General features: G+C 39.6%; 1 protein-coding gene and 1 long non-coding RNA gene across 3 annotated transcripts in view; one reads left to right on the top strand and one right to left on the bottom strand.

Moving 5' to 3' along the window:
* The window catches only part of GDA (guanine deaminase), a 29054-nt gene extending 18111 nt beyond the window's left edge, over positions 1 to 10943 (bottom strand). The window contains exons 1-4 of one of the 2 annotated variants that reach the window (XM_027662877.1): positions 10759 to 10943; positions 4457 to 4545; positions 2579 to 2750; positions 12 to 99 (exon numbers count right to left, since the gene is read on the bottom strand). In XM_027662877.1, the coding sequence (XP_027518678.1) occupies positions 12 to 99; positions 2579 to 2750; positions 4457 to 4545; positions 10759 to 10881 (472 nt within the window). In that variant the 5' untranslated portion in view covers positions 10882 to 10943. The remainder of the gene's footprint in view (positions 1 to 11; positions 100 to 2578; positions 2751 to 4456; positions 4546 to 10758) is intronic. The other variant, XM_027662876.1, reaches the window with a different exon arrangement.
* Positions 10944 to 10960: 17 nt separating this feature from the next.
* On the top strand, positions 10961 to 15965 carry LOC113956372. The gene is made up of 2 exons (XR_003530824.1): positions 10961 to 11201; positions 14064 to 15965. It is a non-coding gene; the product is annotated as an uncharacterized LOC113956372 (long non-coding RNA).
* Positions 15966 to 16807: the final 842 nt, after the last annotated feature.

The raw sequence follows: 16807 nt of genomic DNA, 5'->3' as shown, positions 1-16807 counted from the left end.
GTTAGTCTTACCTATAATTTCAGCAAGAAGAAGAGAAGTATCTGTGTGAATTGTTGCAAAGTAGCAAGCTGTAGTCGTGCCATTCTTTAGAGTTCGTCTCTATAAAAAGAAATCAGTTTCAACTGTCTGAAAAAAAAAACCAGTAAAGCTGCCAAAAAGCAGAACAGGCAGGCTCATTTCAAACTGTGAGAACATTTAGTTATTGTGAAATTGTGCAGTGAAGTGGGAAGGTAAAATATAGATTTTTAATTTCATAATAGCTCTTTTAAGTCTGTGTGTTAATAAATACAAAAATTCCTCACAGAATTTTTGCAATGACTAAGCCCATAGAAACCACTCTATATTTCTTCCCTCAAATAGGAAATACTCCAATTTATATTTAGAAATACAAACAACTAGTCATTTTTATTATTTCCTGGTTTGAAAAACTCTCCAATCTTCACAGTGAAGCACTGTTTATCTGGTGTTAACAAATCAAGGCTTTTGGGAAAAGCAGTGGTTTTCTTTTGGCCATCTGATGTGGCTGGAAAAACTAATCAAGTTTTTCTGTATCAAAAAAACCATTTGCTATTGCCAAATACAAAGCAAAAAACTTAAAAGTAAAAGTAAACTAAGCACAACTGCTCAGACTGTAATCTAATTATTTATTTAATTATACCATTTGAAAGGAGATGGTGGTTGACACCTGTTCATATTACCTTTGGAGAACGTAACAGCAAATGAAGTGCAATTTTAGTTACATTAATTCATGATGAAATTTAAAGCTTCCACTGATCTTGGGACTGATGACTTTATTGACTATTCATCCAACATAAGGGTTTAAATTACATATTTGGATTCTTGCTACCAAGTAATTTAAGAATTTTCTTCTATTTTTTTTAGTGAGATAGAAGGTGAGACATCCAACACAATATTAAGAACGGCTAGGGCTAATTATCTGACAAACACGAAGCCAAGCTGTCTTTTCTCTACAATATTCAAATGAAAGTCTTTAAGGGTTCCCAAAATGAGTCTCGAAAATAACAATGTCATTACTGAGATAAACTACCTTTGTCGTTTTTAGCTTTTAAAATCCAGAATTCTCTACTTCTGGAATTCTAACAACATTGTTAAATGAAATCCAAAAACATTCATTCTGTTTCCAAATCATCAGCAGAAAGAATTGACTTTCCTAAAATTGAAGGGACCAGAGAAGGTTCCAGCTGAAAGCTGGCAAATTTCACCTAAATTATTTCTTTTGCTGAGTATAGAAAGTGTTTACTGGAAATAAGATTTTGGTTTGAAAAAATTCAGTGTTTTCATTACAACTCCAAAACTACAATGATACATATGAAAAAATATCTGCTCCTGTAAGTTTAGTCCTGTTTCTAACAGCTGAAGGTTATTGTCAGCCTCAATGAACACTGCAAAGTGACTGATATTCTGTAGCTTTTGTGGGTGAAGGCATTTTCCTGACCTTGTCCTTTTAGATACACATGGGGAGAGCCTTACCATTGTGTTGAAGCTCCTACAGCTAACTTGCATCTCTCACTGGCAGTCTCTTTCCAGATGATACTGTTAAACACCTTGCACAGTGAGTATTTTGAGGTCACTGAATGTGAACTGCAACAGAGTGTTGAGGCACAAGCTGGAAGATGAAATCACCTGTATGCTTTAAGCAGCTGAAGGCATGGTATCTGTCACTAGAACTTATGACCAAGCTGCTCCTACATGTTTTTATTATGGCAGATGGCAGAAAGTAATTTCTTTTTAAATTTGTGTGGCAAGGACAGTATAACTAATCATTTCAGATTTGTTATATTATTATTTTGACAACATATGTTGTCATAGTAATAGAAAAATGGAAAGTAAATTATGCTGGTCAATTAATTTAATATATTGAAGATATTTCAGTCCACATATTACAGGATAAATTTCAATGGTAGGACAAAACTATTACTTTGCAATGTGACCTAGCTGCTTATTGTCCAGTAGACCTTAAAGCCTTCATATTGTTCAGAACCCATCTAGCTCTAACAAAGTCTCTCTTTGTGCCACAATACCATTGACTGACTCCATCTAAAGCCTCTGCAGTGAAATGCCCCTGCATTCCTGCTGCAAGGACCTCAGCAGTAGATATGTCTTCCCTAACTACTCTAAGACACCTCAGATTTGTTGCCTTTTCTCTTTGATGTAGTCCTTGTAGAAGATAATTTCATAATAAAGGATTTTTATGCAGAAAAGGAAATATCTCTTGAATTATTTTTTTTTTTACTAAGTTTGGTTATTTCTGCACTGAAGTTGTCTGCACCTTCTGGCTATACTAACCCTGAGAGTAGTCATAAGTGTTGGTCATTGTACTGAGAAAGGATGATAAACAGGTTCATCATTAGCCTTGTGATTAAATGAACTTTCTTGTCAACAGAACAAGACTGGAGCTAGTAAGGGTCAGCAATTAGAACAGGGGCCATCTGTTGGTTTTATCTGGTTTTCACGACATTAAACATGCTCTACTCTTTCTGCTGACCTTCTGAAAACATATCTATATTTCACAAATATGAATGTTGTCAAGTAGGTAAATGTTGTTTGCAGGACTTACAACAACTCTGGTGTATGCTTCTTCTGCAAAACCACTGTCTTGGTATTTGGCTTCTGTTGGGAACGTGTATGTAGTCAACCACTGCAAAAGAGGCAGGTCTACTCTTGTACCAGTAAATAAATACTGAGGGGCGTGAATGTGTGTATCAACCAATCCTGGCATGAAGAATTCACTAGGGAAGGAAAATAAAGTTATAATAGTTCAAAATCTCTCAAAATGTTCCATGGTAAGTAGCTTTGTTTTAAACAAATCCACCAGGGCAAAACCCACCAGAGTAAATGGCAAGTACAGATTACCCTGCCTCTTTCAGCATCAGCCTATCAACTCCTACTGTAATTCTGCCTATATCCCTTTTTCAGTACGAAGTAGTTGAATAATAACATTTACACAGAAACGCATATATAAACGGCTAATTATGAGAAAAACAATATAAGAACATGATGAATCCAATTATCTCTAATATGGATCCAGTTTAAATAGCAACAAATGCAAACTGACTTCACAGTAACTAAAATTACTCCACTGTAGAATCCACCTGAAATGGAGACAATTTGGTCATGGTCATGCTTTCTAGTATGGATATATTTAGAATGCCTCTGACTTCCTGACCATTATATTTACAAAAATATCCCAGTTTTACTCTCTCTCTCTCTCTATCCTCTCTCTCTCTCTATATATATATATACATACAAAACTAAAGAATTTTCAGGTTTAATGGAAAAACAGCCACTGTGTCTACAAATGCAGACATGGACATCAGTTAAAAAAATCTCTTCTCAGCATCTTGACAGGAAAGGCATATTTATAATGGAACTGTAAAACTACTTGTTGTCATGTAATGTTCAGGGATGAATATATTCATACAGGGATGAATATATCCATACAGGGATGAATATATCAACATTACTAGGAAGTTGCTATAATTGTTTTGGCTTGGGCAGAAACTCCATACTGTAAATTTCTCTCACGTCACTCCCCTTCTCCCTGACTATTGAATGAACAGTGGTTTCATCTCTTTGTAGTTCCCCTTCTTTCTGTTTTTCCTCTGTTCTATAAATACTGAAAGATCTTCCTCAACCTGATCCATATTCTCAGCACCTTCCACTTTCCTCAGGCTATTTCAAGTTAAGAAAACATCTGATGACTCATATATACTATATGATTAGCCTTTCAAAAAAGCATACAGATTTTTTAACAATTGATTACTAAAAGGATGCTGCAGCTAAGCCACAAGACATTTACAGTGCTGCTACAGACAAAGCATAGTAAGTGCACTCGAAACTATTTCACTTCACCAGAAAGCCAGGGGACTTCACTGGCTGAAGTGCTCTAGGTGCAGTACAGTAAGAAATCCAAGGCTCTGTGTTTAGAAGGTTTAAATCTTCTAATTGTATTAACTTTTATTATGGAGTGTGTCAAAGTCCAAGGTAATGAGTTTTATATCTGCAATGTCGGTGTTACATACATTTACTAAGTCTAGAGTTCCACTTTAGTTAGGCACAGCTCACTGCTAACAGAATGGATATAAAATGTAATCTCAAGAAAGAACAGCATTTGTGTCTGTGACTACACAAGTGGTTACGTGTGAAAATTAAATATGGCATTTGGTTCTGCACAGTGTACATCAGCCAGCAAAAGTCAGCCATGTCTGCAGTCCCAAACTAAGGAATGCAAAAAGCACACGGACTGTCCACCCTCTGAGTCCCATCCGGGACACAGGCAGCTTTGGGTAAAGAGCTCTCATGGAGCTGAAATGAAGTTTTGCCCATTGAATTGGATTTTATGTGTTCCCTGTGAAATTGTATTCACAGAGACTCGCTCTACTTCATTCAAAGAATAAACTGCATTTGCTGAAATTAATCTAAACAAAACACATACTGTTTACTCAGTTGTCTTATGTCAGATGTTTTGAAACCCCACTTCTCAGCCAGTTGCTCTTGCTGATCACTTTGTTCCAAAAACACAATCTGAAAGAAAGAAAACATAGTTAGGTACTTTAAGCCTGTATCCCACATCAGCTTTATGTAAAGGCAAAACAAGTTACATCTTAAAGCAGATTTTACGCACTTACCACAAAGGTGACAGGTTTGCATAGAAATACTTGTTCTTCCTGACTATCAAGCATGATTTTGAAATATCTTTTCACAATCCAGTGAATAACCGCACCCATCTTGTAACTTGGAATAAAACAATTAATTCACTTTCAGGTAATACCCAGGCAGACCTGCAGAGATTTCAGTGTCCACCGGCATTCCTGCAACGTAACATCATGCTAGCAGTAGTCACTTGCTGTGGAGGTATGCAACAGCCTTATGGGAATATAATTATAGTATTCACAACCACAGGGGGCAAATAATTTGCTTTGCCTAGCAGTAATTGACATCAAGCTAAGTATTTTCTAATTTTCTGTTTGTGTCATTAATGTTGGGGTTCTTTTTATTTCTTCGGTGCCTAGGATGACAAAAGAAATTGAGGGGAAAAATGCAGATAACATTTTCATTTTACAGAACAGGCTAAAAGGAGGCTAAGATCTTCATTTATTTCAAAACAAAACCCTACAATCTGGAGCCAAACTAAACCCCATTTGACTCCTGGAGAGCACTGACTGTACTGATGATGAGTCGCTGTTGCCAAGTCATAATTTTAGAACATCTTCTATTTCTTTTTAAATTCCATGGTATTTTAATCTACAACATGACTCTTGGCAACTGAATTCTCAACTCTTTGATTTTCTAGTCTATCAATAATAGGCATGACAACTGTCCAAGAATCAAAGGATGTGGAGCCTAGGCACTGCAATGCCCGCTACAGGCTCCACGTGGGATCCAGGTTTCCTCAACACTCAACAGAGTAGAGGACCCTGACGCCTCCCTTGGCCAAAGACTGCCTAAACTGGGCTTTTAAGAATTCTTGCTATCGTGATCTGACCCTGGCCAGATGTCAGGGGCCTATTAAAACCACTCCACTACCCTCCCTCCTCCCCTCTGCATCAGTGCAGAGGAGAGAGGAAGAAAAAAAACAGCAAAGGAATTTCATGAGTAGAGATAAGGATTGAGAGAAGGCAGTATAACAGGCAAAACAAACTCAGAGTGAGGATAAAACTTAAATTAATTAGTAACAGAATAAGAGCTAAAGAGTGAGAAATAAAACAGTCTTAAACACAGTTTCCAACTACCCCTCCTTCCTTCCATCTCTCCATCCATCCCCCTGCATCAATGCAGAAAGAGAAGTCTACCCATAGGGCAACAGGTCTTCCAAGTCTGCTGCACCTGTGGGTCACCCTTCCATGGGCTAGAGGAAGCAGCCTGCTCCACCATGGTCTTCACCACGGACTACAGGGGGGTTAAAGCTCTGAGTCCTTCCCCTGTCCCATCGGGTCCTTCCCACGGGAGACAGTCCTTGATGAACCTCTCCAGTGTGAGTCCATCCACCCCTCGGGTAGCAGTTCTTTTCAACGTGTTGCCCTGTGGACGACTTCCCCAAGCGGGTGCAGTTCTTCATGGGTTGAGCTGTAGCGACGTGGTCTCCCATGGGGGCCACAAGTCCTACCCGGAAAAAACTGCTCCGCCGTGGGCTTCCCCCTCCGCGAGCCACAGGTCTTCAGCAGGACTTTGATCCATTTTGGGCCTCCCACAGGGGGTCACAGCCTCCTTCATGTGTCTTCCTGCTCCAGCATGGACTCCTCCATAGGCTGTAGAAGGGTTTCTGCACTCCAGTGGTTCTTTATAGGAAGCACCCCCCCTCTCCCCTTCCTCCCTCCAGCTGCACTGGTCTTGGTGACTCCTTGTTCTCACGGATTGGAATTTCTTCTGTGTAACAACCTTCTCTTCCCCTGTTCTTAAATATGTTATCACAGAAGTGCATCTCATTGGCTCAGCCTTGGGTAGCAGCAGGAAATCCCTCCTGGAACTGACTACCATAGGTTTTTCATAGGACAGTGAAAACTTCTAGTAGCTTCTAACAGAAGCTACCCTATAGCCCCTCCCTGCTACTAAAACGCAGCTATAGGTTACACCCATGACACTTGCCTAACTACAGCTTCTGCCAGAAACCAGCTCATGGTCTTCTAACTCCCTTGGTATAAGAGCTCATTCCTCTAAGTTCAAAGGAATAATCTTACTGCTACCAGTATCCTTCTGCTCCTGGGAAGGTGTCCATGCCGAGGGCCTGTATCACCCTTATAACAAGAGCTTCTAAGGCAGCAGTTAAAAAAATCCCCAAAGAAACACCAAACAAAAAACAACAATGAAAAGGCAAGACCAAGTAGTTGTAAAAAAGGTAATAGGAAGGAATTTAGGAGGAAGGGCAAGAGAAGCAAAAAAGCATTGTTTGGCCGTTATTTGAATGCCATTTTTTTGTATGTGTGACCTCTTGCATAGAAATTCACCATTTTCTAATTTTTCCATAGACGAAAATAAGCAAAGGTGGATAAACAAGAAGTTTTTAGCTGACTAGTCTTTTAAACAAACATATGGCTTATATGATTTACATGGTCTAAAGATCAGATGTTTTACATTTTTAGTCAGAAAAACATATTAAAATCACATCTTATTAATAAATACCACACTAGCAAAAATTGCAAGATTATAGTACTACATTAATAATTCACTTGAAGCAGTATCTCTCTCCTTCCAAAGAGGAATACAGCCAACTTAATGAACTGTATAGCTGTAGAATGCTTGGAATTAAGACCTACTGAAATTACTGATGGGCAAAAAAGAAAATGTCATTCAGATACTGAAATCAAAATGGATGCAGAATGAGTAAGGTTAGATCTGCTGGGGGAAGAAGGGGAAAGAAGGAGAAAAAAAAAGATAGAGAGAAACATGAAACACCAGATGACACATTCTGGAAACAGGCGTTGCCATGGAAAAGCAGTGGCTGTTATATACTCTTAGGGTGCAGATAAATAAAATACTTACATCACAAAAAAAAATGAAGAAAATATGATCACAAGAAATCAGTTCTAAACCTGACAACTTGTCCATTATGGTCAAATGAGACTATGGGTATATCAGCAAGACATCTATACTCCCTTCAAACAAACTTGTCAATGGAACTCCTTACTCAAGATGTTCCCCTTTGCTTTACAATACATTTGCTCTGGACACCTTTCTAAAACTGAATGCTTTAAGGTCTTTGAGGTCCTACTCTTGGACATTTGCTCCAGTATTTGCTTGTGCATTCAAACTAATCAACCTGGTGAACAGTTCTTTAAATGAGTTCTGGACCTTAACACTGTACAAGTAAGAAAAAATTCTACAGCAGTGTCACCACGGAGTCAAGAAGTAAGTGCACAGGCACTTCAGCTTGTCAAGGAGGAAGTCAAGGAGAATAATTGGCACTTTGGGAAAGGTATATTCACAAAAAACAGCACCAACAGCTGCAAAAACGGTTGCTCAAACACTTCTGTAAGTTCTCATATGCCACCCATGTGATGTGGCTAAAGGATCCAAAGTTGAGGAGCTGAGACCTCCCTAACTCAGGCCTTTTTTAATCCAAGTGATGCCCAAAGCTCCTCCATAAAGCATAGGTGGTCAACTAAACTGTGATCAAAGCTGATGCAGAAAACTTTGAGTGCCTCCAAGTACCACAGTGCAAATAACTTTGCTAACAAGAGAATGGAAAGTGAATGATACTGGTTGAAGGAACACAGTTTTTTTGGATCCAACAGTGCCTGTGTTTCTTTATTTCTGGCTATGACATTCACAGATGAACATGGGAAGGGGTCCATCCCTTTTTTCCCTACTCACATGCTCTCTTCCCTCCCTGCTTCTACAGTCATTAAATGATTTTTGCATTAGAGACTTGAGGCCTATTGCTTGCCTAGTTCCCAAAACTGGAATTTGAGGCTTAATGAGAGACAAGAACAATTATTAGACTCAGTTGCTAAGGGAACCACAAAACCTGCTGAGAAATGTTAAGCAATGAACTCCATATGGATGTTGGTACCTTAGTACCTTCCTCCTTGTACAGCTAACACACATCCTCTTGCTGTCCCAATCACTGAAAAAAAACCACTTAAAAATATTAACTCTTATTCCACAACTAGCAAGAGTTTTCATGACTTCAACAGGAGCTTTTAGCTTAATACTTTTTCTGTTTACTTAATACTCTACGCAGCTAAGTTAATTACTCCAACGTTTCAATGATAACTCACATTTTGCACCTGTGTCTGTTTTTTTTAGCCTAAGGAAGGCTGCTCTTTCTACTTGCTGTTCCTCAAGAATGACACTACACAGCTCTGCAAATGACTCAGTTAAACACGGTCCCTACTTTGCTAACTTGAAGATAGTTTGGGTTTTCATACCTGACAGCAGTGTTTTCCTTGCTAAACCTTCCTTTTCATCTAGAGGCAAAGCAGAGAGAGATGACATTTTATGTCCCTTGAAGGACAGGCAGGACCTCACACTGCAGTACGGGACCCAGCTGTTCACAGAAGCTGATCTGTTCACAGTGTCAGAGACCGTGCAAGATTTTTCTACGATGGAGTTAGCAACATGAGGCAGAAGAACAATACCTGCTTAGTTAAATTTACTTCTTTGGGAGTAATACTGAAGCAGGTTTGGTGTAAATTTGAATAATAAAGATAAGTAATTTTCTAACCACTATATCCTTCTTGAAAAGCCAACTCTTCTGTGATTCCAGTGGTTGTTCTGAAAGAGATTACATTTCATGTAATAGGGAGGGAAGAAAGCATATGGGGGGGATGCCAAAACTCACTGAAATAGTAAAATGCCAAGAACTTTTAAAAAAAGAGAATAAAATAAAAGTGCTTGTTACCATACTCGGTTGGGTATTTCATTTTTGGGCAACACCATTTTAATGGAAAATATTTGAAAGAAAAAAAACACTTTCTGCCAGTTTATGCAAGGAAAACAGTATACTGTGAATCCTTGATCCCTAGGAGAAGAGAGTGAGAGCACAGACCCCTATGTGTAGCTTCCTAAGGTATCTGTTTTTCAAGAAAATCACTTAAAATCTTGATTTCCTATGGATGCTGTGTAGAGACACTTTAATGGAAATTGCCATCAGAGAGAGTGGGATGGGGTATGACTTTCTGCCTTCTGCACCTGAGTTACGCCAACTAAATCCTTTTTTCATTCAACTCTATTGTTTTTAGTGGACACCAGCCAATAAATAATTACGTAATTCCCCTCCTGTACATCAAAAGACAGCTTCTCACAGACTTTGATACACCTTGCACCAGGCATCTATAAAAGATGATCCTCAACATCTTTAAAAGATGCCTGGAAACAGATCCTCACAGACATGTGTGAATAGAAAAAATAAATACTGTTAGGTCTTAAAATGTGCTTTGCACAGATTTCAAATGTTATTGAAGCCTGACACAATGAAGCCTGTTATTTAGCCACAAGAAAGAAAATTACTTTTTAAAATTTTACATAGGGTGCCCATATATGTTATCGAGTCTATAACAAATCACTAGTCTACCCACACGACCTGCACTGTGAAACTGAGTTTCAAGTGTGATGCTGCTAAGGGAATGACACAGCTTCCCTGCCAGACTCGATCTTGCATTATCACTAAGTGCAATGCTTTTTTAAAGCTTGGCTTGTACCACTAACATCCCTAACTCTCTATGGGTATATGCCATGGCATTTTTTGCCAAGAAAATAAAAAAGCTCCACTCGGAAGGCTGTGCAAGGGGCACACTGCAATTACCCACAATCACTGTTTAGACACTTTGAGAATGAAAAACCTGCTTCTGAAACTGAAAGAAAACAGAGAATCTGAAAGAATGTCCAGACGAGGCGCGCTGCTTTTCTGGGAACACGCAGCACACCTCAAAAACTGATTTCGGCTAACTGCAGACTCGTGCTGAGGGGACGCTCCATTTCAATTACCTTCGGCTCCTGCAAGTGCGAAATCACTTCTCCGCGGCGCTTTCCCCGACGGACATGAGTGCGAAAATTTTCCGCTTTCTCACCACAGACCGACGGAGCCAGCCCTGCCCCTCGCCACCCCCGGACATGGACTCGGGACCGAAAGGGGTTATTTCCACCGCCCCTCGCGGACCCTTGTGGAGCGCAGGACTCCCAAAGACCAGCGCACCGACGGAGCGAAGCGGAGCAGCAGCCCCGAGGGGTTCATCGGGCACCCCCCGCGCCCCCGCCGCCCGCACCGGACTGGCGGCACCCGCCCGAGCCCCCACTCACAGTCCCGTCATCGTCCACCCCCAGAAGGTGTCCGTGGAGGATCTCCATGGGTGCGGAGGCGCTGGAGTGCACGAAGGTCCCCTTGAAGACGTGGGCGAGCGGCGGACGCTGCGGGGAGCCCATGGCGGCGGGATGGGCGGGCGGCGCTGCGAGCTGCCACCAGCGGGCTGCCGCCCCTCGGTGTCTCCCGGTGCCGCCGGCGGCTTCCTGGAGCTGTCACCATTTCCCCACCCCCTGGTGACTTTCTCTTCGGGGAGTGGTTTCGACGAAGGGAGGGCGGGAGGTGCCCGCGGGCAGTGCGAGGGGTGCCCCGAACCCGGAACCCCCCGCCTCCCCGACGCTGATCCCCTCTCCGAGGGATGGGTCCTCCCCCGTGCGAGGGTCCCGCAAGCCCGGACCAATGCCCGGCGAGTTTTGGGGTCCCACTTACTCCCTGGGAAGCGGTGGATAAGCCGACAAGGTGTCTGTTAATGCTTTACTAGTGTCTGGCAACTCGCTTTTGCAAACAACATGAAGGTTGTAACCACTTGCAAAAGTTTCATTTACAGTAGATTGGGTTTGGAGGTTGGAAAAGACCTTTAAGATTTTAAAGTCTCAGGCTGATTCCTCGGTCCTCGGCCTCTGTGCGAGGCACGTTTGTAGGGTATAGGAGCAGAAAACAGATGCCAGCTGAAGTACCAGAACTACCAGAAATAGGCAGCCTCATTCAATGAGGATGATCTACAGAAAAAGAGAGAGCAACTTCAGGAAAATGAAAGACAGGGAAAAACTAATTTTGTTAACTCAGAGAACTGTGTTCCCAGAACCATATTCCCTCCAGCAACCTAAGTCAATGTATATCATGAACACATGCTAAGAGGATCCCTATTGAAAATATTGGGATAAAACTTCAGAGACAGAATGATGTATACCAAGGATAACACCATGAATGTCCTCTGAATTCCTGTTTGAAGACACCCTTATTCATCAGCTTGTCAAGTTATGAATGAACTTGGCACCAAGAGCACTGACATTATTGCTCTCAAGGCTGCATTGCAAAGTTTGTCATTATATGGTTTATCATTAAAAGACCTTTGCACTTCCCACTGTGCTGACACTATACAAATGCATAGCAGATTATCTTTCTGACAAACTCTCCAGATTAGTGCTGGTAGGAGAGAGAAACACACTGGGAAATCACAAAATAAATTTAATTTTGATCTGCTATGAACAAGTCACCAGCCTTTAACTTGCCTCCCTTCTATAAGAATATATTAGGTTGCTGAGAATGAAGTTTAAAAAAATTGTATTTACTGATATCAATGGAATGTCCTTTACCTGGATTTTGAGATCAACTTAATCAGGCAATAAAGGGTGTTCAGAATAAAACAAACATGTGAAAGTGACTTTTACATACTATACTGGCAATTGTTGTGACAGGTCTTGAAGTTTAAGAAGACTTTAAAAATAATATCCCAAGATAAAATTGAGTGTTTTAAGACACAAGGCAGTTTTTTGGTTTATTTCTATCTTCTTTGACATGAGAATCTAGCACGCAAAACAAATCATTAATTGGTCTTGCAGGTTAATCTAGTTTGAAGAAGAAGCAGGCGTAAGAATCTTTCATGCAGTTTAGTTTGCTAATAGTAATCCGGCTTCCTTGAAGAACAGAATAATAAATGTTTAAAAATAGAACCAAAAGTCTTCTAAATTAGCACTTGCAAAATCCCTCTTCCAAAGTTGTTTCTCAGGGTGATGCTATTGTGTTTCTTAAGGCTGCAGCTGAAATGAGCTGTATTCCAAGCTGTTATTCCAGGTGAGGAAAATTGGTTTTTGCTGTAGGAAGGATAAATAGTGAGAGAGGGGCTGTTTTTGCTATTGAATAATAAAGGTAGAGGGGCTGGAGATGAGAAATAGGGTGAAGGGACCAAGCCCTGCAGAGGTAAATTCACTTGCTCTTTCTGTGCAGAGAGGAGTGAAAACAACTTTCCCCAGAAATAGCTGCAGCTCCATACAGCTTGCCTTTGCCCTGTTGGCAGCAACTAGTTTGATTTTCCTCTCCAGTGTGCTGCCCTAGGACAGCTGTGTGCTTCACTTAACGCAAATCAGGCTACACACAGCTTTTGGTTCAGAATCCCAAGCTCTTGTGCTGGCTGCTACCCAGACTCACGTACACTGCTGTCCAAAATAATATTCAGCAGAACTCACAGTTCCCAAGAAACCTTTTGGTTATGTTCAGTAGGGAAGTGGGCTGCTCCCGAGAATCTGACGCTCCTTAAACTCTGGTTTTCCATTGAAAGCCTCAGAGATTTCCTCCAGCTTCCTTACAAAAAGAATGATAGTCCAGTGATTTCAGTGAGATATAATCCAGAGAGAATTTATTCAAGAGAAGAAAATAAAAAACTATTTACAGTTTCTTCCTTCAGCACTTTTGGTGGAGAAATGTCAATAACAAACATTGTTAATGATAATTTGTTTCTGTTAGTGGGTTCCAAACACTCTGAAGTTGTATAATTTCACTGTCAAAAGAACTAGAGATCTCTTCTGCTTTTTCCAGCTGTCACATGGGAGAGGATGATAGTCGTGGAAGAGTGCTAACACCCTTCTCTCCTCCCAGAATTTCTTTGGGTTTTAGTTTGCAACGGTTACACATGCACACCCTCGATACTTGCATGACTCAAGGTGAAACCTTGGCCAAGTATGAAAAACTGAGTCATTCTTCCAGAATATTGTAAGAACCTTACAGTGATGTATGTTTAGTTTTGCTGGGATATGCTGGGCCAGACACTTCACCTTTTGGGATAGAAATGTGATGCTCAGTTGTGACTGTTACGTAGTAATTAACTTAACGAGTGAGTGAAATACTATGCTTTTTGTCTTTTTTTTTTAAATTGGTTAAGAGTCTGAAGAGAGAGATTTACCTTCTTTAAAATTATGCTTTTTTAAATAGCATTCAAAATAAATCTTAACTTTCAAAACTCTTTGAAATTATCATGCATGTGTTAAGACATTTAATAATTAATAATATGTACTTTGTTCTAATGCTGTTTTTAAAAAAAATCTTCCTCACTATTCACTAGCTTATCAGACTCTCTGTGTCTTCTAAATTATTGACTTCTGAGCAATTATAGAAATGACTCCTTAGTTGAGTCCTGAAGCCAAACATATTTTAAATCAGAAGAATAATCAGTCAATGTACTTCCAGGAGGACAGGGAAGATTTTAACAGGATTAGAGTGCCTTCATTCTCCTTAACACTTCCAGTTTCTGATCTTTTTCTCATTTGTCACACTAAACAAATGAATAATTCAATTACTTGTTTCAAAGTTTCAGGGCACCTAAGCTGACCCTCCAACATCTGAGAAATAAAAAGAAAAAGAAACCTACTTCTCTCCACTGCTTTCAAAAAGTAGTTGATGGGGTATTTTCCACCAGCCAAAAACACCTGTTGTCAAGAGTCTGTTGAGGCCAGTGCCTGTGGAGCCTGAGCACCAGATCACAAAAATTATTATTTTTCTGATGTAGCAATGAATGTTATTATAGCATTTGTTATGAAAAATGTACCTTGTCTATAATTTGTAACGTAGCAACTAGGTAAATGGATTGAAAAAATACAGTTGACTTATCTGCTATGAAGTGATTTTTTTTTCTGTATAAGAAAGAGCGGATTATGTGGTTAATACTTGGGATTACTCAGAAAAAAAATTAAGCATGATTTCAATATCTCTTCTCAAGTCTGAAATTAAGTCAAGAGCTAGATGATAATCCAGCATAGGCTACTTCAGACACCTCATTTCCCCACAAACATTTATATAATCAGAATCTGTTTTTATTACTTAATTTTTCCAACTCCATCTAAAACTGAAAATTGTCCCACCCAAAAAGAATAAGAAGCAATGACCACACACACAACTCCATGTCATTTACCACCATGGGTATTCAGTCTGCAGGTCCCAGATAGAGCTTTCGGCCTTTGATATCCAATTCTAGGAAGGCTTGGGAAGCCAAGCCTCAAACACTGCAAGGGGAAGCTGGAGTTACCTTCTGATGCTTCTACCTCCAAAAGGGTCCATAGTACTGTCATAAAATATCCCATAATTAGAATTTAGAGATGGTGTGTCCTACTTATTCACTGATACATAATTAACTGAAACACAGATTGACCGATGTTAGTTCTAACACTTCTGAAATTTTTCTCTTTTACTGCCAAGGCTTGTTCATAACAGGAATTGTAGTAACTAATTCAGTAAAGTTCTTTAGAAGAGCCAGGAAATATACAATATCAGTAAAAGTCATCTCTCACTAGAAGCACTAACATGAATGGGTGAAATATGTCAAAAGGTTTTGATGGCAAACTTCTTTCTGTTTTCCACAAGACACACAGGATCAATCCACACATTTGCTAGACTTAACCTCTGATCATGTTAAAAGAAACCAGAATGCAATTTGGGTGTCTGCTCTTGTTAACAGGGGTTTATGGAAAACAAATTGGACATGACTTCCTGTTCCCTGAGACCTTTCACTGACAAGAACTTGATCTGTGGAATTACATTGCATGGTGAATGCAACACACTTAATATAATGGGATCAGCCAATCTCTGGTCATGGCAACATTATAAACCATTCCATGTAACTGTTCAAAAGTCACTCTCTTGCTAGTCTCATTTTTATGCTTAAAACCAATAAAAAATAATATTCTTCATATATTCTTAAGTGACTAGAGATTTACCTAACTTTTCGTTGCTAACAGAACATAAAACACTTCAGACATGTAAACATAAATAAATTGTCATAAGGAATTCAAATGAGCTGTTACTATTGATTTCCCATTTATTGCTGTCCACAAGTGAACACTTTTCCTGCTTTACTTAGAAGCAAATTCCAGTAATACCGGAATTATTTTCTTCTAAAGTGATTTGTGAACACTGAACCATGATGACGAATCTAATTTAAAAATTTAATTAATAACATAGGTATCCAAACATACATCTGTAAAATCACTTAATAATTGCAATGTATCAACCAGCAATTGCATTTCTAAGCTGTTCAAGGGATCTCTTCATGTGTGCCAGTGTTCAGTATAGTAGTAAAATTGTCATGAAAGGTTTCATGATCATGTTGGAGACAGTCTACTAGAAATATAAAATTAATAACACAGTATTATTATTTCATCACTTTATTCCAGAAAGTATTAAAACATAAATGTATAAACTGTGAGAATTAAAAAAACCCTAAAAATTAAAAATCAGACACTCCAGTGGTACTAGCAACGTGTTTAAACTGAATTAACTAACTTGGCACATAGTTTCATTGAATCTCCAGCAGAGGAAAGACAAGGACCTGCCAGTGTGGGTCCAAATGAGGACCACAAAGAGGAGGAGGGGGCTGAAGCACCTCTCCTATAAAGAGAGGGTTAGAAACTTGGAATTGTTTAGCCTGAGGAAGAGAAATTGAGATTTTACTTTGTCCTTTCCATATATATTTTTATTACATATATCTTATATAATTATTTCTTCTAAGAAAGACTTTTGCCAGGGCTTTTAGTGATAGCACAAGAGGTCACATTTTTAAACAGAAAGACAGTTGATTGAGGCTGTACATAAGAGAGAAAGAAGTTCTGTACTATAATGGTGGCAAGACACTGGAGCAGATTCCCAGAGAAGCTGCGGGTGCCACATCCCTGGAAGTGTTCAATGCCAGGTTGGATGTGGCTTCAAATAACCTGGACTATTGAAAATTATCCCTGCTCATGGCTGGAGAGTTGGTCTAGACGAACTTTAAAGGTCCAAAAACACTCAAACCACTCTGCGATTCTAAGTATCTGCGTTCTTCTGAGGATACCTATCTTTTTCCTTTTTTCTTTTTATTTCCCCCCAGAAGTAATATCAGTGTTCACAATTTTACAGTGTGCTTTTCCTCTTGAATCTCAAGTTTACATCAGGGAAACGCAGTCACATATCCCATGCTGGTTTTGATGACTCCAGAAGAGAACCCTGACAGAATTCACAAAAAATTCAAAATGCTTCTGCCAAAAATAATGCCAAGGCAAAATTGTTCTGCTGGAAATGCAT

The sequence above is a fragment of the Corapipo altera genome, unplaced genomic scaffold (genome assembly GCF_003945725.1).
Source record: "Corapipo altera isolate COAL_440 unplaced genomic scaffold, ASM394572v1 61167, whole genome shotgun sequence".
Lineage (NCBI taxonomy): Eukaryota > Metazoa > Chordata > Aves > Passeriformes > Pipridae > Corapipo > Corapipo altera.
This window is presented reverse-complemented; position numbering and strand designations above follow the sequence as displayed.